The sequence below is a fragment of the Pomacea canaliculata genome, linkage group LG2 (assembly GCF_003073045.1).
Source record: "Pomacea canaliculata isolate SZHN2017 linkage group LG2, ASM307304v1, whole genome shotgun sequence".
NCBI classification, from domain to species: domain Eukaryota; kingdom Metazoa; phylum Mollusca; class Gastropoda; order Architaenioglossa; family Ampullariidae; genus Pomacea; species Pomacea canaliculata.
The window spans coordinates 34,840,000-34,864,274 of NC_037591.1; the positions used below are offsets into that span (position 1 = coordinate 34,840,000).

General features: G+C 42.8%; 1 protein-coding gene across 2 annotated transcripts in view; it reads right to left on the bottom strand.

Annotated features, from left to right (window-relative positions):
* LOC112556264 (cationic amino acid transporter 4-like) overlaps positions 1-11,316 on the bottom strand; it is a 15,175-nt gene extending 3,859 nt beyond the window's left edge. Inside the window, exons 1-3 of one of the 2 annotated variants that reach the window (XM_025225103.1) lie at positions 10,560-11,316; positions 410-2,050; positions 114-222 (exon numbers count right to left, since the gene is read on the bottom strand). In XM_025225103.1, coding sequence (XP_025080888.1) covers positions 114-222; positions 410-2,014 — 1,714 coding nt within the window. In that variant the 5' untranslated portion in view covers positions 2,015-2,050; positions 10,560-11,316. Of the gene's footprint in view, positions 1-113; positions 223-409; positions 2,051-5,920; positions 6,499-10,559 lie in introns of those variants that run through there. The other variant, XM_025225102.1, reaches the window with a different exon arrangement.
* Between the last annotated feature and the right edge of the window lie 12,959 nt (positions 11,317-24,275).

A 24,275-nucleotide genomic window follows, 5' to 3' on the forward strand; every position in this document is an offset into this window, starting at 1 on the left:
AATTACTGTAACATTAAAATTAATGTTGCACATTTATTGAATGTACTTATTCCAATCCTAATTTTGTTATTATTAGGCAAGATTTGTATCATATATATAGTTGCTACACTTACCTATTACCATCCAGATTCCAAGTCGTATCCAGGTGAGGTAGGAGAGTGACATCATCAAAGCTATGTTTAGGAACATACTCATGACCGGTATGAAGGGAACCAGTGGAATCTGCAAAAGATGTTCAAAGCTAGTCGTGAAAGACAATCATCTTATCCATCTGTTGTCCACTTTTCCTATTATTACAGCACCATATGATTCATCTACATAAAATGAACCCCCCCTCTCCCATACAAAAGAGAATGGATAACAGAAAAATAAAGAACAAACCAAACAATAAAAAAAGAAAGCTACCCACCTGGAATGTGAGGAAGGCGTCATTCTGCTCGTGAGCAACAATGACAAGGTAGAAGAAGATAACGGCGATAAGGATAAGGATGACAAGCAGTATGGCCCACCATGTCGTCTGCTGTAAAAGGTGAAAGCCGTAGATGAGCAGCCCCGTCAGGCCCAGGAACAAGGCTCCCAAAATGACTGTGGCCCACACCACGCCATTGCCTGGCTCCAAGTGCCTCAGAATGGGGATCTCTCGCAGACTCTCTCGTAGCTTCCCGAAATCATCGTGGCTCTTGGATTTCTTGACGATGCTGCTCTTCTCCGTCGAAACCTCCTCCTGGTTCTGCTGTCCCTCCTGCTCCGGCTTAAGCTTGAATTGACACCTGGACACCGGCAGGTAGCGCAGGATGATGATGCTGGCTGCGACTATGGTGTAGGCGAAAAGGGTGCCGATGGACATGAACTCCACCAGAGTGTCGATCTCGAAGAACAGGGCCATCAGCGCCGACAGCAATCCAAAGATAGCGACGGAGTACAGTGGAGTTTGCGTCTTGGGATGGACCTTGGCAAGAAATTGGAACAGGAGACCATCCTCGGCCATCGCGTAGACAGACCTGGGTAGGGAGAAGGCGGAACCCAGCAAGGAGGTGGTCATGCCAAGGAGGGTTCCTGCTGCAACAACGTACTTGGCCCATTCCGACCCCACAGCCGCGAAGGCTGATGGGAAGGCTGCCGATGTGTTGATTTCGTAGTACGGCACCATCAGCGTCAAACTGGATGTGACGAGCATGTACAGCAGAGTCACGACGGCCAGCGACACCAGCGTTGCGATGGGAACAGATTTCTCTGGGTTTCTGGCCTCCTCGCTGGAAATGGCTATGCCCTCGAAGCCGATGTAGGCGAAGAAGCAGGATGCGGCGCCACCTAGGGTGCCGCCGAAGCCGTAGGGGAAGAACCCTCCATACTGACTGTCCTTCCAGTAGGCGGTGTTCGCGTAGGTAAAGCCGGCGATGATGATGAAGGCGATGACCACGCCGTTCAGGATGGTGAAGGCGCTGTTGAAGTTGATGGAGAACTTGGCGCCCGTGGCCACGACGATGAAGACGACGATGGTGATGGCCGTGGCCAGGAGGTCGGGGTACTCGGAGATCCAGGGGTTCTTGTGACTGAGGTACCCGATGTGCGTCAGGGTGCCGTTCCGGAGGGCGCCGTCGAAAATGGAGTCGATGGCTCCACTCCAGGCGCGAGCCACAGACGCTGCACCAATCATGTGCTCCAGGATGATGTTCCATCCAATCACAAAGCCCCAAATCTCGCCAATGGTGACGTAGGTGTAGGAGTAGGCAGAGCCTGCCTTGGGCACGCGGGCGCCGAACTCGGCATAACACAAGGCGCTCAACAAGGCAGTGAAGCCGGCGAAGAGGTAGGACAGGACCCCCGAGGCACCGGCCTTCTTCCGAACCACTGTGCCGGTCAACACGTAGATGCCGGCGCCGATCATGTGACCGATGCCCAGTAAGGTCATGTCAAAGGTGTTGAGGCAGCGCCGCAGCGCCGTCTCGTGGATGTCATCGGAAACCGTCTTCACGCGCGTTGCGCGCTTCAAAAAGGTCTTGACCTTCTCCATGGTGCGATGCCTGCAGGTGTCCACAGAGGCTGTCGTCTGCAGCAAAAGCGAGCAAGGAGGGTAGATGACATCATATCAAAAGTGTGATCTGGTCTTAGAATATGCTTGACGATTATTTTGAGGTTGTGTACGAGAATGTTCTGACAAGATGACGTGTAAGGCTTGCATGAATACACCAACGATTGTTGGTTCGTGAAAGGTGGAGGCGAAACGACCCCCTTAACCTTCTAATTTGTCAATTTGAGTTTCGAAAAGAAAAAAAAAGGGCTTTGGAATAAGAACTCGGAGAAAACTGTTGAAAGCGGAAATGACTGTAACAGAAAATATCAGAAAGCCAGACAAAAGTGGAGTCACACTTCACTCCCCACAGACGGAAAGGTTAGGGAAATAATTTCACCATATATTTTAATCTCATATCTAAGAGAAAAACGAGGATATTGATGATGATGAGAATATTGCGACCACACAATAGTAAGGTTTTACTAGCGTACTGGTTCATACACAACGATTATAAAAAGGAGTAAATAGAAGAAATTATCTTTAACATCGATAAACGGTCTAAAACGTATTTTCGTTGTGCTTTCAACTGCGATCTTTGCTAATTACTGTAGGTAGGTTAACAGTAACAATTAAAGACCTGTTTTAAACACACACACACACACACACCCCACGTCTCTCATGTTTCTTGCCTACTTCCAACTGTCCTCTTTCAAAATGTCGAGGCTCACACATGATATGACAGAGAAGACGACCTTTTGAATCATTTAGCTGACAATAAATTCCAGTTTCATTTCTTCTTGAGGCATTCACAAGGAACAGAGATTGCCTCCTCTGTTCTCTCTTGTCTTTAGGTTCACTCACATTGTTAATACAGTTCATGAACTCCTATATTTTCTATGTCATTTTAGGATCAGCGAGAGTAATGGACACTATTAAAAAGCTATAAAATATAAACGAATTATGTTCCTATAACATTTTACAGTCGGGTTAAAGCTCCATGACATGTAACCTGTAGAGCCAGGGATAACTCAGGGACCTCTCCACCACGGTATTGAAACCCATGGCTATAAAAGCCTTAGTCACACATACAGCATCCTGCTCACCATCATAATCAGTATTGGCGAGTGTCAGGTCTGAACAAACATGGCATTAACGCCTGGGAACACGACCACCCAATTTATTGACACTGGTTGCCAGTGATAATGTCATCCGGCAAGTTGTACTAGGGACCGAGATACAGAATTAGAAGGATGCTACAGAAATAAGCAAATTACCGTCGCTTGAAAAAGGTCAACAACCGAATGAAGCACCACTTCATACTCGAGAGGAGAGAAAGAAGAAGGACAAGGAAAAGAAATAGATATTTGAAGGAGGTAGAGAATAGTGATAGAACTGCACCTGAAAGTGGTTTTCCACGTGTACAAAATGTCAGGAGAAGAATAAATCAATCAGAACTCTATTTATTCTGTTCAATCGCTCCTGCCGTGTTCGCCATAAAAAGAAACTATGTCTGTACTAGGAATTGATTAATAGTAATAGACACATACGAGAAACGTATGAAGTAGTAAAGTTCATCAATTCCCAGCAAGAAGTGGATTAGGAATGTGAAAATTCACGATGGGACCATGCTTCACTGGCACGTGACCCCGTCAGACCACGAGAGAGGGATTTAAAAAATATTATTTAAGCCTAACGTGCTGGTTCCCCATCAGAGTGCACACCACCAGGTTGTAGATGGCTGATAAAAGAGGCAGCAGCTTGGGATAAACAATTGATAGCATCACTCAGCCGTGCAAGAATGTTTTATGTCGACTGTGCAACACTCGTCATCAACTAAAACAACAGCATCAATAAACAAGACTATATTTTGGGAAAGCTGTTATTGGAAGTATGACAACAAACTTGACACGTCTATAGACCAGCTTAGCTCCACCGGTCTCTGCTGGGAATTTGTACTCTATGAAAATTATTGTTTTGCTTCATGGTGATGAGGATGATCGTTGAGCTGAGACTAGTGCAGGTAGCTCGGCCATACTAGCTCCTGGTGATTCAAAAACTGTCGAGTTTATTACCTATGGTCTGTATGCAGTATGGATCTCTTTGATATCTTTCCAGACGGTATCCGATATTTAACAAAAAAATTGTTTCCAGTTTAAGAAAGGATTTAAAAAAATTTGTGTGTGCATCAGTTTAGTCTTTATCACGGATGAATAGAAATGTGTGCCTGACTACAACGGACTGTTGATAAGACCACGTGACATATTTCCGTCATCAGGAAGACTGACTTAATGAGGCTAAGCTTCGAAGTGTGAAATTAATACCAGGCTTTATGCAGCTGTAATTTATAGGAATCATGAAGAGTCATGTACACAGTGTCCTAAAATAATTAACTGGTTAAACAAAACAATAACACAGACCATTTCTGTGTTTCCAGCTGTCATCCTCCCGCCATCAGTGCTTGCCCCCTACTTCGCCTGTTGGTAGAGCCTTCAGATGCTTGCAAAAAACTGCTGCATACTCTGTGCATACTAGTATATGCACAGGTGGTTAATGGTTGTAGACCAAAGGAATTGCATACTGGAACACAAACCTATTTCTTGTCCCAGGTATGGAGCAGGGAGACACAAACAGGACTGCAATCCCAAGAGGTGACAATGAACTGGCTCTCCTGCCAGAAATCTTACATGTCGAGCAATTAGTCTTAAGCAGTGCCGTGAAAATGTTAGTATCTACATCTACAGTCTTATCCGTAGTTGATCGAGGAAGGTCAGGACTGTGGCCTTATATCATAAGCAACATATATGATTACAGAGATGTTTTGGAAGAAGAAAGTGTTTCTGGAGAATATGAATGACTGCTTATTCCAGGTGAGTGGATCAGAGACAGAAAAAGAAACGTAGACCACAAAAAAAAAAAAAAAGAAACAACAAAAAAACCCAGAGTCTGGCACCACGGGATCAGATGTGGGTAGTCTGAAGGCTCAAAAAATCGTTGATCAATGTTTTGCATTTCTTTTCCAGTTGTGATCTTTTTTACTGGTCTGAGCAGTCTTTCATTTAGGCTTGAGAAATCTTTCAGGCTGAAGTGTGGAATCAGAAGAATCAGCTAAAAATGTCCAACAAACAACAAAACCAACCAACAAAAATAAAGTTGTAAAGATGGAATTTCTCAAATCCCTTAATCAATAAAGAAATCACTGCTTACACTACCAGCTTTAGACTGCGAGCATAAAGGATTAAGGAAGACATGACATTACATCAACCTCTGAGCTTTACACATACGCCAAGGTTTTACCACGACACCAACAATAAAGTTTAGGTGAAACAAATATCATGCTCAAGATGATCGTGCTAGCGCAGTCCCCTCATCCCCCCCCCAAAAAAAAAGAAAGATGTGGAAAAACTATTTGACACTGATTACTTCACTTCTGGTAACGAACGGGTTCTTTCAAGGGTGGATTAACGGAGCGGGTGGGTGAATGAGAAAGTAATATGAATCATGCATATCACCTGCGCAGCACGAGTACGGATAAACAAAATCTGTCTTTTCGCTGGATGCAGATCAATATCAAGAGACACAGACCACCATTCTCTCCTGGGTGCACACAGGCGACATCCAGTGCACCATATGGCAGGCTATCAGCCCGTTAGTTGAGACCCGATCACCTCACAGCTGGACGCTAAGCGACTCAAAGACGCGAGCCTACACCCCGGGGGTAGAAGAAAAACGTGGCTCACAAGATAATGATGTTTAGAGAAATTAAAACCAAAAAAACCCTGAACATATTTGTCATCTACATGTCATCATGATATATGTCATGTGTAAGGAATATTTCAATCAGAATAGAATCATATTGCGGGGGAAGTGTGGGAGGTAGGGTTAAAACTGGGGTAAGACGGTGCTTACCGGAGGCTGGAGGCTGTCGACCTGGTTTCTGCTTGGATGGTTATGCTAGGACTCTTCACGAGGCCATGTGCCGTGACCAGGAAGCGGCAGGGCAAGCGTGGGAGGGACGGCTATCCATGGAAACCGTGGTCGAAGGAGGACCAGTTGCCGCGCGTGAGGACGAGGGTGGGAAGGGTTGACGCAAGCTGAGGGTGGATGGAGACGATAGGCAGCAGAGAGCGGCGACGAACCCTCCCCCGCCCACCCAACTCTCGACAGCAGCAAAAGCTACACGCGACACTTTCTCTCGGATGCTCTCGGGGCCAGATGGAGACGCACACCATCAGCACCGCAGCACCGCCGAGTGCCAGCCGCTCGCAACCACTGCAGCCATCAGCCGTCCCGACCCTCTGCCGCCAACCACACGCACTGCAGCCGGTCCGACCGTTGGCTGAAAGTCCACAGAGTTGGTCCAAATAAGAACAGAGCTAGATTCACACAACAGCTTTTGCAGTGCCGGAAGGATGAGGAGTCTGGCCACGGTGTGTATCCAAGCGCGCGCATCACCCTGGAAGCGACAAAGCAGCGAAGTGCGCGTGCGTGCGCCGCATATTAAAAGACGAGAGAGAATTTTCGCTTTTCTCTCTCCCTCTCTCTTTCGCTCGCTCGTTGGGCCACGTATTGATTTTGCTGATCGATGTCTTGTAGCTGCGGCGGAGGCTCGCTAAGCCTCTGTCAGAAGAAACAGATGCGCGTGATGACACGCACATGTCGCCGGAATCCTCGTGTTCAAACCCCAAGATGGACGGACATTTTTATGATGCCGTAACAATGTCATACCCTTTTCCTAAAAATCGAATAAGCCAAAAAAGAAGTATCGCTTCTGTTCTGGACAAATGCTTGACAAAAATGTCTTTAAAGCTGCTTGAATGCGATCCTGAGAACATTTTCAGACGCAATGTATTACAAGAAATACAGGGGTCTGTATACATATATTCCGACAGCCACTTACGCAGTTGACATCGTATATGTAGCTGGAGTCTGATGGATGCGACGGTTGTAAATAAAGACATGAGACAAATCATGAACGCAGAGACATACTCATATATACTGCTTTAAACATTTCTCTCACACAGACACAAGCACGGATGTACGCACCCATGCATGCATGCACGCACACACACAATTATGGAACAGCCCGTTGCGTAATATCATAGACATCAAGTGACTGAAATCATTTTTACACGTGAAATAAAATCAATAAAATGTGGAGCAGACATGAGTCACTAGAGAGTTGAGGACACGGGCTCAACAAGCAAACGAGGACGCATGCGCACTATCCGCCTTCAGCCTTTACCCGCACCAACCACTCCTACTTCGAAAAACAAAAAAGTTTGTCAAGATGCCTGGGGTGGGTTTCATGTAAGATGTTAAGTCGGACGACGATGAACCAAACGTTTTTTGACTCGGTTGGTGTAAAAAAAGAATTCTTGAAAATTAGTCTAAAATTACTGGTGTCAATTAGAGTCGATTACTCAGACTTCTACTACTACATTTATTACTAATACTTAATTTATTCAGCGCTTTATCTCACCATCAAAACTATTGACAAAAAATATAAGCACACAGAGAGAATAATAAAAACACATAAAATAAAAATAATAAAAACACAATAAAAACACGGACCATAACATGCAGATGTTGTGTCTACAGAATGACAGATGGGATGAGAAAACAGATGTCGCCAGTGGTTGCTTCTAGTTTTGTCAATCCAGCTGAAAAATTAAATCTCGAATTGCACTGGAGGCCTGCGACTTATTATTAAAGATCTCACATGCAAGCCAGCCCACGACAGTGTTGAAGTGGAGCTAACGCCGACTTCCGCATCGGCAGGAACTGAAGGGGAGATAAGGCAGGGAAGGGAGACAACTTTCGGCTCGTGCAGGGCTACAAACCCAAAATTCCTGAGTTAGAAAACTTTCTGTCGAACAAACACACTTGTCACTTTGCAGCTAATCTCATGTCATGTCTTGTCAGTGTGGGCAGTGTCTGTCTGTCTGTGAAATGGAGCGTGGAAGAGAGAACAATAGAGGAAAACGGGTAGTGTGTATATATATATATGTGCATAATAGGATAAGCCTGATTATTCTGTTTGTTTTGTCTTTTTCGTCATTAAACCATATTTCGAGTGCAATATCACTTGGTCAATAAACGAAATTTTATTCTTATTTTTGTTCTTAATTTTCTGATATTTGTCAGCAGCGCCTGCTTGCAGCTTTCTCTCTTTATTGTTCCTAGCGACACTTCACGTCTGAATGCCGACACAATTGTTGGCCAGGTGTCTCCGTGATATTATTTTCCAATCAATTTTTCGTAAAACCTGCTGAATCGTTCAATCTGTGTAACTTTTGCGCACTGCTCGGAAAGCGTATTGTTTGTGATTGCCGCGCTGCCCTTAAATAGGGCTTGAAAGGCTAATGATAATGATTATTAAAAATACTAAACGCAAGCGTGAGAGGAATAATTACAGGACTATAGCTACCCTTGGTAAGTGTCATTAACAGCAGATGTACCAGATGAATACTACACTCTATACTACTAAACTCTTGGGTATTAACTACACACATCAGACGACAAACTAATATCCCTATATACCGTGATCAAAAGCCTCAGAAGATTATTAAGCACAAATAATTCGAGCATATCTACACACCTGTTGCTCGATGACACCTTTAATAAACATGTCTGACTGTTGCGTTAATAATGTGGATGAATTTCATTTGTTCTACCCTTATTTAGTAGCTTTAATATCCCAAAAACATTTTAGTCGGCCTTCTTCCTTTAATCTCCTAAAACTGATGTCTTTACAAAATGTACAACATTATGTAATCTAGTCATGTTTACATATTTATTAACTATACAGAAAAATACATTTTTCATTGCTTAGTGGGTGCTCATTACTTTATCTAAAATACGTTGACACTACACTTTTTGACTTAACAAATAAACACTTCGGTAAGCAGACAAAGACATATCTATCTGTCTGCATTTCTGCCTTCTGTTGTTTTCTCTGCATTGATAATTTTTGTTTGACTTCCTCTTCTACTTTGTCTTTTTCCTTCTTTCTTTCTGTAAACCTCCATCCTCTTGTGTGTGACCTCTTTGTCAACCGTGGTCATGTCACTGGGTCCCTAATGCAATGTTCACAGACCGACAAGAAGACCAACAACAGCAGATCGGAAGTCAGGGCGGACTTACTGAACGTGAGCATCCCTGAGCTTAGAACAGATAGGTCTTCCCGTTAATGCGATTGTCTCTCAATTTGTGTCTCCATGGAGATGGTGGGCTTTACTCGGCAAGCTTTTCGCAGTAACTGCCAGGCCTTGGTGAAGATAAAATATAGCTTCTTTGGACACTCTAGCATCCTAGACGCGAAGACCCCCAAAGAAAAAAGAGCAAAGGTATCTGTTTTCGACAAAGAAGCAAGCAAACAAGAAGCAAACAAATCTCCTGAAGCAGCCACCACATTACTCATAGATACGTGTTATGGTGGCACAGAAATAAGTACGTGAAATAAAAGCGTGTACACCAAATTTCTGCCTGTGTGTGTGCGTGCGTGTGCCTCGCTTTTTCTCCCTCAATTGTTTCCCTTGTGTGAGCGATCATGCGTGTGTCTAGTGTTGACTAACAGACCCTCGACAGCTAATGACGTCAGTGGTGAGAGCATTTGAACTCAACCGTAACGTCTACTTCTCAATCGTCACAATGAGACAATTTTAATTTATCTTAATTAAAAATACACTTAAGGACGCTCGATCGAATAAGGACAAGAACTGCTGTATTCAAAAGCTGATTCGTAATCGTTACTTTCCCTTCATCCCATTTTATTTTAAAGAAAGAAGAAGCATCTGTAATTTCTAGTTCTCAGGGTCCATGAGACGCAAATCTTAAGTTTGATGATGAAAATGGTATTATAATTTCATATAAAGATTACTTTAGTAATTTATAATGAAAAGTGTATAATGAATAGTATTTTGATAAGTATGGTTACACGACAAAATAATATTTTCCCTGATTGTGCAGTGACTCCTTTTCCACTGAATATAATTTTAAGAAACAAGACAAAACAAGGTTTTAAGGCAAAACAGAATACATGTATTTGTAATTAACTTACTCTTTAAAATGACTCTTTAATGACAAGTTTACGACTATACACTTTATTTAAAAAAGCAAACCTAGAGGTGCTGTCAGAATTAACAGGGTTAATGTTAAAATTGTTCTTCTCCCATCCCCACCACCATCTCCACTCCTCGCAACATGAGACAATACTTATTGTTGAGCAGAAGCATGACCGAGTCGGAAAGCCGTATGTCAAAAACATTCAGGTCCTTACATTTAAAAGTGCGCCATGGCAGTTAACTATGCTTTGCACAGCATTCGTTGAGAATAAATGAAGGAGGTCTGCATTAATTATCCGCTGCAAGCACAGAAAGGTTAAACACAATAGAGAATGCACTGAGTGGCCGTGGATAATAAAATATTTTAACACAAGATTAAAATTAGTCGTTTAAGGGTAAGCTTCTTAAGTTCGCTAACATATTGTTAAGAGATAATGTTTACAAACACGAGAAGACACACACACACACACCTGTATACTCACCTTTAGATGGAATCACACACCTCTGATGTAGGTTTGCGCTGTGTTTTATTGTTCTCCAACCTAGACACCTGTTTCACGCATTTGACCGCGGGGTTGTGTCGAGGCTGTCTCCATATTTACACATGAACACACACCACCGTGACACTGTCAACGTGGTAGTAAGCACGGAAGTACAAATGTACGTTGTGTTAGCCTCGTAGTGTTAGCCTCGAGATTCTAACTCCATTCGGAGAAGTGAACACTTGTCCTACTTACGTACAATCGGGTAGACATGTGTCTTTCTCCACGCTTGGTCGCTTTTCTAGCATGACAAGCACCCGCCGCTGTCTCTGTACGCCGCAGACTTAAAACCTTTGGGAAAATATTGACGTTTGTTCCGCTTGATTGGTGTAAGCAGTAGAATTAAACAGGTTGTTAGAAAACTTCTCCAATATTTGTGAAACTGTCTTTAGCTGACTGGAGGAAAAAAAAACCAACTGGTGTGTAGAGCTGTCACTTCACTACAACACACACTGAAGTCACTGAATCGACGCCAGAAAAAAAAAACAGAACACTCACTCCACGAGATAGGTTTACAAATGCGGATCTTACCTGCCAGGCGTGCAAAGTGCTCTTGTTACAGTTACATCTGCCCTAGAATACCACCCTTCGTTTATGACCCGAAAACATTTTAGGTGGTTTGCCCTCTCGACAGTCACTTGGCAACGGAAGCAAGTGACGATTAAAGATAATATAATCCCAGGAAAAGTTCATGTGCTCCATTTAGATACAACTTAGACTTAAAATGGACCCCACAAGTTGAAGCCCCTCGTCAGCTCTCAGTGGATTTTGTTAGTAGAGCCACATTGGTCCTTATACCACCCCCACCAGAATCCGCCTTTTACCTCCTGATGGGCCTGACTACCACAGCCTCAACGAGGTTCCAATGCAGAAGCTCACCGGCATAACCGAGAGGGCTGTCAACAAACCACTGTCATCATTTCAACAGCAAAACACTCAACATACCGATCTCTGGTACACTCAAATAACTAATACCAAGAAACAAATGACAATTCATAATGATTTATCACAGATAACCAACAGGGCTCAATGCCCGTTGAGAGACAGGTCAATACAACTGAAAAAGGTCCAGTCATATAAAAGCTGGAATACAATTAAGGTGACATAGTTGTAATAATGCACTCTATCTCTCCTTATCTGTAACACTAATGTTGCTAAGCTGCTTTGTAACTCTTCATGTGCACTTAACAGCTTCTCGGAGACGGTTCATAAACACTTGAAAAAGTAAATAACCTTGAGAGCAAAAACTCCGATCGACTTAGTGATGATAGATAACCACCCGAGGCAAATGAAAAAAGAAAAATGCCTTACTGTATGGATAATTATGAATCAAAAAACTGTAGCACAGTGAGAAGCCGATGAGTTTTATGTGAAGTCTGCAGTCAACTGACAATAAGGAACTAAAATTAAATACTCATAATTATACATTACAAATTCACGTGGATGATATTCGCAGATCTAAATACTTTCAGAAGTAATGAGGTTGTTTAGTGGAATATTTTGAATAAGACGTATAATAGTTATTACATTGAGGAATATTAACTATAGTGAAATAAAGTGTGCCGAGAGGACGAGTCAATTTTGCAGGTCAAGGGAGACAAGTACGACTTTTGTGTAAGGATGCAAGAGTTACCGAGTACCAACGCCACAGAATTATCACGGATCACCTGAACCATGAAATATGTATATACTGCAATCAGATTGTCCTTGATTCTGCTGCACCAAATGAAAATAAAGAAATCTGTCAATGAGAATAATCACGCTTCTTATAGCCCCCTCCCCAATTTTTTTGTATTTTATCACGAACTTCATACGTCTGTAATCTTGTCTGCAGTTCACACTCTTTCCCAGAAATTAAAATTAAAGCGCTGAAGCTATGGGAGATGGGAATATTGCATCCTGATAATTGATGCCCAATTTTTCAGACAGCAACTGTTAACTGGCCTCAGATACACCAGACAACAGTAAAATAATACTTTACTAACACTTTATCAATAATCTCTCATCATTAAGTAACATTTGTACTTCTTAACTCATAATTTTCATAAAGACTGTGCAAAGCGGGAAAATGTGCAGATTGAAATAAATTTATGTATTAGAAATTATAATATATCTTTCTCTGTATATATATATATCTCCATTCTTGAATATTTTCTTTCAAGAGTAGACTTAAAATGAAATTTTTGACAGGAGTTTGTAAAAAGCCCAATCTAACAATTTTTCTATTTTAAATCTAATTCAATTGTTTGTCTATCAAGATTTATGTTACTCTCTGACACCCGAACTCACAGACGTGCCATGAAGTGAGTCAGTCTTTGTGATCACATTTCCCTGTTACTGTGGCGAGCAGATAAAAGGGCAACAACTCTTACAAAAAATTATTTTTTCAATTTCATTGCTTGTCTCCCTTTAAATGTCAAGATATCGACGTAAGCGGTAGATGCCCTTTCTTCGTTTTTCTTAGTCGCATTTACCCTCAATGCAGCAAGCACAACGCGTCAAACAAATACAATTGATCTGTATACAGAGCAACAAGATTAAAAAATCTCTAAATTACTATAATTTTCCTATTTTTTTCACACTTTATGCTAACACATTTCCAAATTATAAAACGTAAAATATAAGGAAATGTAAAAATAAAGTAAAAGATAAAGCAAATATAAACATGAACGACCACTTAGTCCTTTAAAAATAATGGGATGTTTACGTAGAGACAGAAGTCGTAGAACATCGACACACGTGACCTCAGCGACGATCGACTCGCGGACACGACACTCCCTGCACTCACCTTCCGCCACCTACTCGCCCTACGCCTCAATCTGATTTTCCATCGAGGTGTCGCCGTGGAAACCTCGAGATAACCATGGGGCTGGCTGCAGCACGAGGAACAGATGTCCGCTAACAAGCCAGCTATGGGTCTGTCTAGAACGATGCTTGTTTTGATCAGGTTCGGCTGTCAAAGTCACTGTAATGAGATACCGTAAAGCCCTCCAAGATTTCGCCCTAGTGAGCAAGGTGGCTGTCCTGCCGATCTGTTTTTTTCCCTAAGATGAAAAGGCTTAAAGCTACAGCCGTCCAAGATGCCTTTCTTGTTCTGGTATTGGAATGAATAACAAATCTTGATTTGTTGTTACGATCCTTATTAATATTTAGTGGCAACAGCACAACAACAACACCTAAACTTGAAGCTGAAAGTCTGACCACTTCCCATACAATCTTCCGTCAATTATTAAATTGATGCCAAAGATATAAACGTTTCCCGAGGACAGATGCATTAAAATGCAAACACCCAATCCTCAAATCCCGCTCATTTCAATGTAATACATAAAAAGAGATGCTTCCTGTTCTGATAATTACTAATAAACGACTTCTCGAGGGCAGAGCGCGTGCCGGATCGCCATAACTGTAAGCCCTACCCGGGAGACACATTTATATGAATTCTGTTCTGAGTGACGCCGCCATAGAGTAATGGAGTAAATTACACAGTGTCTGGACCACAAGGCTAACGCCCACAACTCTGTTTGTGTGAAGTGCGTGACCACTCATTCTAAAGCCCACCCTCAGGCTGAGGTGGCCTGCTGTGCAACATACAAAATTGTTCCTCTTGCCTGGAGGAGAGACACAATGATGGAAAGAGCCAGCAGCCAGGCACTCTGCTCGTAGCGAAGGTGTTTGTACATGATGTGAACAAAGTCAACTTCAGCCGCACCTTCAAGATTTCTCGCTTGTTCCCCGCATAAAGGTGAAGTATAACGAACATCTTTGAAGAATAAGAGGTACCATGATCAGAATTCCTTCATTTCCACATTCTGAAGGTGATTCTGTCGGCTTGTTTGTGAAATACTCCATTCCCCTACAAAAAGAGACCAGCACTGACAGCTTAACAAGTGGAACTATTACCTGGGAATTTTCACCAGACTCACCTTCCTTGTCTCTTTTTCACACGTGGCTGTTGACTTCATGGATCTGATCTCTCCAAGCGCGTGAGGGGGCCTGAACCAGCAACCTCTCTGTCACAGGGTTCATCAGCTCGGAGCCTGTTAAGCAACTTATCTTAATTACACCGACTTTAACTGCTGTCAGCATTGGACAGTTCGAACATTTAGCTTTTGTAGGAACGAAACCTCATTATCATCAGGCGAATCTTACCTCGCCCCACTATTAATGTATTAACCCTCTATAGACACCATTGCTTCTAGAGGTATAAGTCTTTTTCAATTTTATTTTATTGCAGGTATACTCACGATTGTTTGTGGAGATTGGTACTGACCATGGGAAACATGTATTAGATAATAATTTAAACTCATCGGAGTTGTCGGGTCCTAATGAACACATGACCTACAACCTAAACACGTGGTCAGAAGCTTGCGAGTAAATTGTACAGTGCCAAGAGGAAGGAGAGAGGTTATTTTTAAAAAATCAACATCTTGTTCCATCCAAAGAAGTGGACCTAAGGCCGTATGTGGAGGGCGTTGACCTGCTGGAGATGGAGTGGGGGTTGTGGTTGGGAGGTTAAGCCCCTGGGAGGAAAATTTAGATGCAGATGGAGGTTATAATTGAGGCGGTGGCGGAAGGGTCTATCAATTGATTGATTGATTGAGCCAAAGGGTGATGCTATGTATGCGTGGGTAGGCGTGAGTATTACGTGTATGCGTGTGAGTGTGTGAGCGATCGTGTTTGCCTGTGGCGCTCAGAGCTGGACTGGAAGCCTGAGGTTCATCACAAAATTTGTTTACACGGCTACGTCTGCTAACAGTTTGTTATTCGTTGCTCTGTCTTAAGGGCTCAACCGGGGATAATCTAGAGTGAAGATCGCGTTGTTGTGATCGCCAAAAGCTCATCCCTGCCACCATAATCATCAACCTCCTGCAAGTATAAGCTGGACAATGACAGTGACAGCCAGGCAGACATTTTAGCAGCTGATCCAACAGTTTACGAGAGAATAATTCATGTCAACTGACCTGTAAGAACTATACACGTGAAAGTCAGGACTACCATCCTCGGTGAATAAAACAGTGCTGTTATGAAAGCTTTGACGATGAACAGAATAGCAAAATCCTATCCTGCAGGGAGCTGGACACATATCTATATTGATGGCTGAGCTGAGAATGTCCCCAAAATTGTGAATGCGATGTTTACACCACAAACATTTTCTGTAATGCTGTTTACTTCACCAAAAAGAACGACGAAACATCTGCTCCTCTAACTTCTCTGTAAATAACAAACCAGTAGAGTCCTTGCCCTCGTTGGACAGAGAAAACAACACACAAACAATAGAACGCAAAAGAAAGAAGAGAAGGAAAAAAAAACCAAAGAGGAATCAAAAGAGGAAGATAAAAATATAAAAAAGAGATTTATGAGACCTAGAATCATGATTGATACAATCTTTAGATCGGAGAGAATGAGAAAAGGAAAGAATACAGGAAAGAGGAAGAAAGAGACTGAGAGAGAGAAAAAATGAGAGAGATGGGGGGAGGGATTTGTGGCGGTCATTTTTTTGGTGCCCTTCTCTGTGGCCGTTTCTCGGCCATCATACTCCCATTAGTTAAAAGCTGAGCGGATTGCTTGTCGCAGAGTGTGATGATCAGGTAGATAGATGATCATCTTTATGTGATGTTGGCCGGACCCTCAGGCGCTGTTTGGGAGACGGTCGACTGCCGAGCCGTCTGAAGCACTGAAGCATCAAACCCTGCTTCATATACTTCCCATAAGGACCTAAAAAACCACAACCTATAATCACATAGACCACTTATTATATCCCTCTGGAAACCTACTGGGATTTCAACAATGGGAAGCTACGAGTAAAGGGTTCACTCGGCTTTTTATTACAGAAGAGTACAAACATACTTTGTAAAGAGCACATGGGGTTTGAGTAAAACTCTGAATCTTCTCTTTTTCTTGATGCCCATCAAACTCATGATGCGATGATTTTTTCAAATTTTATCTCATTATCTCAGGCAGTCTGATCAATGGTCATCACTAAGAGTGGTAGCCTAGCATCTGTATAAACGGACAACATTTAGAAGAAAAGAAGTTTCTGCCTGGGCGCCACTCGATTGAAAGATGGCTGCTGCAGATGACAGCCGCCCAGAGGTCAGTCTGAACAGCAGCAGCAGGACCACACCATCAGATTTATTCTGTACTAAATACCGACTTACATGACACTCAGAGTTGCCATACTTCTTTACAGGTTTGACAATTGGATTCTTTCTTTTAGACACAAAAATACAGGCCATCGAGAAATATTTCCCCCCTAATCCCAAGACCAGCTACTAACCCAAGAAACCTTTCCTGACAATAACACAGCATCACAATCCTGATAAGTGTGGCACGTGACCAGGGACAACACTGCGGTCAAAGAAGGTCCTTCAAGACATCCTTCAGGGATCGAAGTCAATGAAGGAAGAAATGGATGGCGATCATGAAGGAGTGGCTAGTCGGTTCCATATCAGACCTGCTCCCCACCATTCTGAGTACCTCTGTGACGAATTTTGTCAGCTACATCCAAAGGAGTTAGTTACTGTCCATTGATTCTTCTGCTACGACCAACACTGACCAGCAGAAGTCAAAGAAATAATTTGAAAACTGTAAAATGTTTATTTTGTGAGAACAGCTTGGTATCAAGAACAGAAAACATCAGTGATGTTTATTAGTTTTATGAAAGATTCCCAGAGCCTTTGCAATAAGAACAGGCCATGTCGAGACCTAAGTAAAATATGAAAACTAGATTATTAAAACACAGAAGTAAAAAAGACAAACAAAACAATGAGAAATTTAATAAGAAAGAAAAAATAAAAAGAGAATTTTTTAAGACACTTTGCACGTCTCTCAAGACATTTTTTTCCTTTTCCGCCATGTTTTATTAAATTTGACTTTTTGTGCCTTTTAGTGCATGGGAACTAATTTTGTTTAGCTGGCTCTGTTTTTCATCACGGTTGCTGTCAGCATCTTGCTTAAAATAATTAATTGTCAGATGTGTGGTTCTGCACCCGTCGCTCTGGGAGGTCATGGCCTTAAGGTGTTTGTTCGCGCGCGTGTATGTGTGTGCGTGTGCGTGTGTGTGCGTCCGTGTGTAGCAATAGCCTCACACATCAAGCTGTATTTAGAGAGAAGAGTCTATCAAAACTAAAGACTGTTTTCCTGGGACAAAGCCAAGTTGCGAGGGGAAGAAAAACTCACACTGGAGCGCGGGAGACGAAAGGGTCTTCACCAGGGTCACAAAGGTCATGGCTGCGTCAATGAGTTTTCTTTTATGAGTAAATACGAGGGCAGGACATGTCTATATGATTATTTATAACTGAGATATCACACAATCACTATGATTGATTGTGTTAAAATGTGCCTATGGCCCACCTTGTATCTTTATGCGAGCGTGTGTGTGTGTGTGCGCGCGATTGCTTATATGACTCTCTACATGTATGTGCGTGCTTGTGTATGGGTCTGTGTGAGTGTTTGAGGACGAATGTATATCTTTGTGGATGAATGTGTGCGTATGTGTGTGTTTATGGGAGTGTGTTCGTGTGTCTATGCGAATGTGTGCGTTTGTTTGTGTGATTGACGAGGATAGACCGAGAGAAAGTAAGGGAGATCGAAGAAAAAGAAACAGAGAGGGAGAGAGTGAGATAACAATAACAAGTCAAAGCTTTATGTGTCTGTTTGCTACCCATAAGTCTTTTCTGTCCTCAGTTGATGGTACTTAGCAGCGATAAAGAGCTCAATCAATAGTCAGCAAAAAGAAAGGTTCCGGAGGGAAAAATCTGTGGAAAACATTTGTCGCTGGCGAAATGGTCTACGTCCGCCATTAGCCGGTCATTACGAGGTTCTGAACCAGACTTATATTACAGCCAACCAGAGAGAGAATTAGTGACTGCACCGAGTGATTCACCAAAGCCCGGAGCTCGTAATTCTCGCGAAAGACTATTTACAAGAAAGACAATTGGTGGTCGGTAGGATGTGGTCATCCCACAAATCTTGGCAGCGCATGAATTTTCTTAAAATAAAAAGCTTCTCTCTTCTAGGTCACACACGCACACACACACTCATACACGCACATACACTCACACACAGAGAGATAAAAGAGGCAGAGAGAGGGAGACAACGAGATAAAGAGTCCTGATGATGTTGGCCTGTCCCCTATGATTACAAGGGTTTACATCACGTGACTCATCTAATGTCCAGAAGGTTTTCTTCAGCACCGTAAGGTGGCAGAAGCTTGGTATGGTAAGTGATGTGGTTGTTAGCTGCTGACACAGAGATAAACTAATAAACAATGACATGTTGAAGATCTGTGCTGGTACAATCATCAGCAAGGGTCACAGGGGAAGCGTGACATTTATAGGTGGGAGTCATAGCAACACTGGTCCCGCGAACAGTTATATTTTATTGGGAAATTCAACACTAATAACTAATGTCAATCAGTACTAATAATGTTAATCAGTACTAACAATTACTGTAGCTATGATTCTGTGACAATCCAGGAAATGAAGGAGATCCGCTCTGGGGAAAGATCACAGCACCGGAAGGAGAATAGGCTTCTCTTCCGTTGTGGTTGACGCATGCGCAAAGTCTCAGTAAGGACAATCATAGGCGAGCAAGCGAATCCCAGTATTAGCCATGATGACAAGAACCTGTTGTTTGTGTTGTTTGAATTATCTCTTTGTGTACTGATGTATAGCCGGATGCACATCGCCTCGCGATATTGGAGCTTATTTGATCACGTGAGCAGTCAACACATCAGTTGAAATATGTTCATCCGGGGTCTTCTTGTCTTTCGCAAATTACTTTTCTTACTTGGAAACGTAGAGTTGTTATTAGCCGGACAGTCGCCCAAGGGGCTTGGCTCCTGGGAGGATCGATGGAATTATAAGGAGGAGAGTAGGCAGACCATTAGCAAACCTACTATACATCATTAGCCAACCCGCTATACATCATTAGCTAATTCACTGTTCATACATCACCAGCAAACCCACTATCCGTGCAAGACTAGCAAGTCTACCCTATGTTCTCCTGCTTTCTACAGAAGCAAGGGATGGAGTTATGAAATATACAGATACAGACACACGTTTGCTGAAAGAAGTATCATTACAATACATCTACCATTAATGTCAGTCAGCAGTAAGTTTTATTTTCTATATATATGTGTGTATGCAAAAGAGAAGCACAATGCTGGTAGGACCATTACCAGAGTTCTTTGAATTCTTGGGTTTCTGTTGTTGTCATGGAAACGCAATAACACGACTGAAAAGTTCAAGATACGTAAATCCGATTTCCAAAGAGTCAAGGAGTCAAATAATTTTCGTTGTTGTTGTTGGTGTTGATGTTGTGGTTATTACTGGTGATGCAGGTTGTTGGGCAGGTCAGTGTCCTCCACGAACTGAGGGAATATTGCCAACATTAAGGGGAAAAAAACCAGCGAGAAAAACTCTCACAAATTGAGATATAAAAGTGGTTTTATGCCAGGCTGGGGCCACACAATGAGAGCGGGGGGCCGGGCCCCTCCGTGGGAATCACCGCATCTTCATGGACCTCAATTTTCTCTCACTTCTTGCCTCGCGGCCAGTCTTCTCTCGGTCCTTGCTTCCAAGTCAATCTTTTTCTTGGTTCTCAGTCTTTTTCTTGGCTCTTGACTCTTAGTTCCTGATCAACCTTTTTGTTTTTGCTTCCCAATCAGTATTTCTTCGTGGTTCTTAGTCAATCTTCTCTTCTTGGTCAGTCTTGGTCGTCTTCCTTTGGTCTTGACTTCTTTTGCTTTTGACCCCCGGGGTTCAGGTTAGCTCAAAGACCAAAAAGTGAAAGGATTTTTCGGGTCAGAGAATTGTGTCTCGTGCAGGTGGCGGTCCGCACTCACCGTGACCCTAAAGGTCATCGCGTTTAACGTGATGGCGCGCGGACTCCCACCCGACTTCCAAGCCTCTACCCTGTTTCTTTCCACTTACAAGTTCGCGTTGAGCTGTGGGATTGCGAGACAGGGTCACAGGCCTGAAAATTAAAGCTCCATTGATTGATCTGCCGATGTGTTGTGAATAGCCACAGGACTCTCCTCCTGGTTCATGACACCACTCAAAGCAAAATTAAGTTAACCTCGTAACGAGGTTTCTAGAGGCGCCGACTCACCCAAATCCCTTGGAGACCGAGAATTATGTCTGAATGACAAGTGTCAGTTAGTGGAATTTATTTAAACCTCCCTAGCAATTCATTAATCATAATTATGTTACATAACACACTGGATGCAGGTTTAATAGTGTCATACCAAATATCATTTAGAGTAATATGTTGAAATACTGTATAAAAGAGACACAGTAAAAATAAGAGAATAATAATTTTGAGGTTTGGAAATGATATTCAAGTAGATTTGACTGGCATCAGCGAAAAATCAGATTTTTTCGTGAGTTGAATAGCAAACAGAATGAGGCTGGCTTACAATCGCAAAATACTCATAAAGTGTGGAACAAGAAAGAATGAAAAAAGGCAAATGTGAGTTTTGAAGTAACTAGTCATAAAGAGTTGTGTAGATTACTAATACATCCAATGTTATTCTTTCACTCAGTCTGTCTGTCTGTCAGTGTACTATTCTGAACACGCATACAAACACACACTGACCTCACTGTCCATATTTCCACGGTACAGTGAATCATGTCAGATGTGAAGTATCCTCTGAGGGTTGTGGGGTTAGAGAGTAAACATTATTTATCTCCTCCACCCCGGTCACTGCGTGCTTCTATCCATCAGCTCAATCTGTTCCCTGTCCTTGTAATGACTAAATCGATTCCTTTCCGAAACATTTCGACCGCATGACTATGTCAGGAAGTGTAACTCAGACCCATGATCACATCAGCGACAGGACGATAATTTACGTCCTTTAAAATGATGACTTTCGGTACTACGGGGTGGGGAAGTGGGGTGGGGGTCAGGGAAACGGCCGGGAGGTCACGAGTAAACTATCCCGGGTCGCGGATCAAGCGAAATAATTCCTGGCACCCATGAAGATGTCAAGCCGAGCAAACAATAGTAGGTCTGGCAGTCTTTGTCTTGGGATCTATCATCCAGTCTGTGCGGATCTCTCATCCAGTCTGTGCGGATCTCTCATCCAGTTTGTTTCGATCTCTCCACCATTGTGAATGTTAGATTGTGTATCTGTGTGTCTTATGGGAAACTCTCTTCGTCCTAGTTCTTTCTCTCTCCCTTGCTCTCTCACTTATTCTGTCTTATATCCAGGTATGTGTTTACAAAGATGTTTGCCAGCGGTCGTGTGTGCTTGTGTAGCTTCTGTAATCAAAGAGTAGCGTCCTCTTGTAGAGAAGATATGGCCGCACCTTGGTCTAGCGACGCCCGCCATGCTCTGCTCTTTTCTGTCCAAGATTTTTACTGTTGTGTTTTATTTGAAGTGTACTTACCGTTATTTACAGATAAATATTCTCTTTTGGACCTGCTGTGTACACTTTTTTTACTTTTTTGTCTTTGACCTTAGAAAGCTCATGTGAGTTACTCCCCTTAGTTTTAGCCAGGTCTTTGCTTTTCCGCAATCACTTCCTCTGTAGCCGTGGATCTTTTAATGACTTGCCATCATCATTATCATCATTGTACATCTAGTAGGAGAGGTCTTGGGTTTGGAGCAACGACTGAAGAAACTTCTGCTTAACGATCGTCGTCTGAATGTACCCTCGTCGAGGTCGAGTTGGGTCTACTTCCGTTTCTTTGTGACGATGTATACACTGGGACATGTGGATGCTGTCCCTCTGCGGTCTGTGAATCCATGGCTTATATAATTGCTGACTACATCCTTGAGCAGGACATTAACATTTTCTTTATCACTGAAACTCGAGTTCCTGAGGGTGTTACAAGACTACCCTTGCTGGCTACCCAATGAGGTCCTTTCCTCCATCGGCTGACATCGCCTTCATCTACAGGGATTGTCTTCACAGACCCTCTTCTTTGTGTATCTATCTCGTCTTCATCCACACCGTCTCTGAAGTACCAATCCTCACTGTTCACACCTCTTCATCTTTCTGTCTATTCACCAAAACCCAGGAACAAGCTGACAGACTCCACTCAGTGCCTTCAATCGTTTCACGAAATCAGTGCGGTAAGTCTCATCAACTTAGCTTGAACTTTGACAGTCTGTCGATACTGGGGGACGTGTGTACACGAGATAAAAAGGAACGGAAACACTCATTTATTCAGTAATTCAGTCTAGACCCAATTCTTTGAGAGGGAAATGAAGGTAAACAGAAAGTTCTGGAAATGGCGGTGCGGTATTTGTGTGTGAGTATAGTTCACCATCTACATGAACAGACTGTCCACGGCACCAACAACCTTTATGAAGATGTCCATTTTTTCTACGAAGGTGGCTTCATGTGGTTAAAGTATATTATACCCGAGAGGAGTGATATGAACTTCCAGTCGACGAGACAAGAGTAAGTATAAACAAGCAGCATGGCCTCGACTATCACAAGACCCAAGAGGCGACTGTTTACACGAGGCTTTACATAAATTTATTCAAGTTCCAGGCCTCGAGAGAAGCTTCTTGTGAGTGTTCTAATGACTGACAACATCTTGGATCGTGACATACATCGTTTGATGCTTGAGGTTCGTGTCTTCCTGCTTCTCGATTCTCGCCAAAGCCTGGTGACTGTCATTGGCCACCTGTGGTCACTCGTGGGTGTCCAGAAAGTAACCAAGACTTATTTTAATTAACAACCATTAAAACTACTTGACTGTTTTCCAGACTATAGACCTGAGTCTCGATAGCTACAAACATCTTCGACTAAGATGTTGATGACAGGATGAACAAGCTGATGATGATAAAACCAGACCAGATCGTTGACAAAACAGAAAAAACACAGAGCTGTCCCATTCAGCCCGCTAGACATCACTCTCGGCCTTCAAGTAAGAAACAAAGAATGAAAACGGGGGCAGGAAAGGAAAAACGAGAAAGAGAGAGAATGCGTGAGAGAAAAAGAAATAAAGAGAAAAAGAGAAAGATAGAAACAAAGAGAAACAGAACGAGAGAAATTGAGAGAAAGAAAAAAGAATTCTGACAATGAATTTTTATGTTGTATTAAAATCCGACTTTTCTGTTCACCCGTCCACATATGTGTCACTATTGTGAACTGTAATAAAGCCAAAGATGCTCGTTGCAATGTCTAGTGAGGCAGGTTTGTCTCCCATCATGGCTGCCTCCCAGTTGTTGCTTTGTCCCTCCCTGCAAGTGGCGAGTTTTGTGTGTGCCACAGGCATCCTCCTTGCGTGTCAATCTGTATGTCGTCTGTGGTCTGCTCCCAGCTCTTGCTTTTTAAGGAGCTGACAAAGCTCTTTTTTCTAATTTCATGAGCTCGAAATTCCTATGCTCAAGAGGCCAGTTAAAAAAAAATCTCAAAAACAAAAGAATCCGAACCTAAAACCAGCCTTTGAGGCAAAGCACGAGGGAAAAGAAGACCTAAGACAACAAGAAGATGACAAAAGGAAAAAGAGATAAGAAGACAACTCCTTCATGATCCCCCCTGACACACACACACAGGCACTGACACCTCCCCCATGCAGCACTAAGAACAGCGGGAGGAGGCAGAGCTCGTGGTGGATGCGCACCACACCGGAAGGTGACCCCGGCAGGGGTCAGAGGAGAGTTGCATGACACGAGACAGGATCCGCCGCCATGTC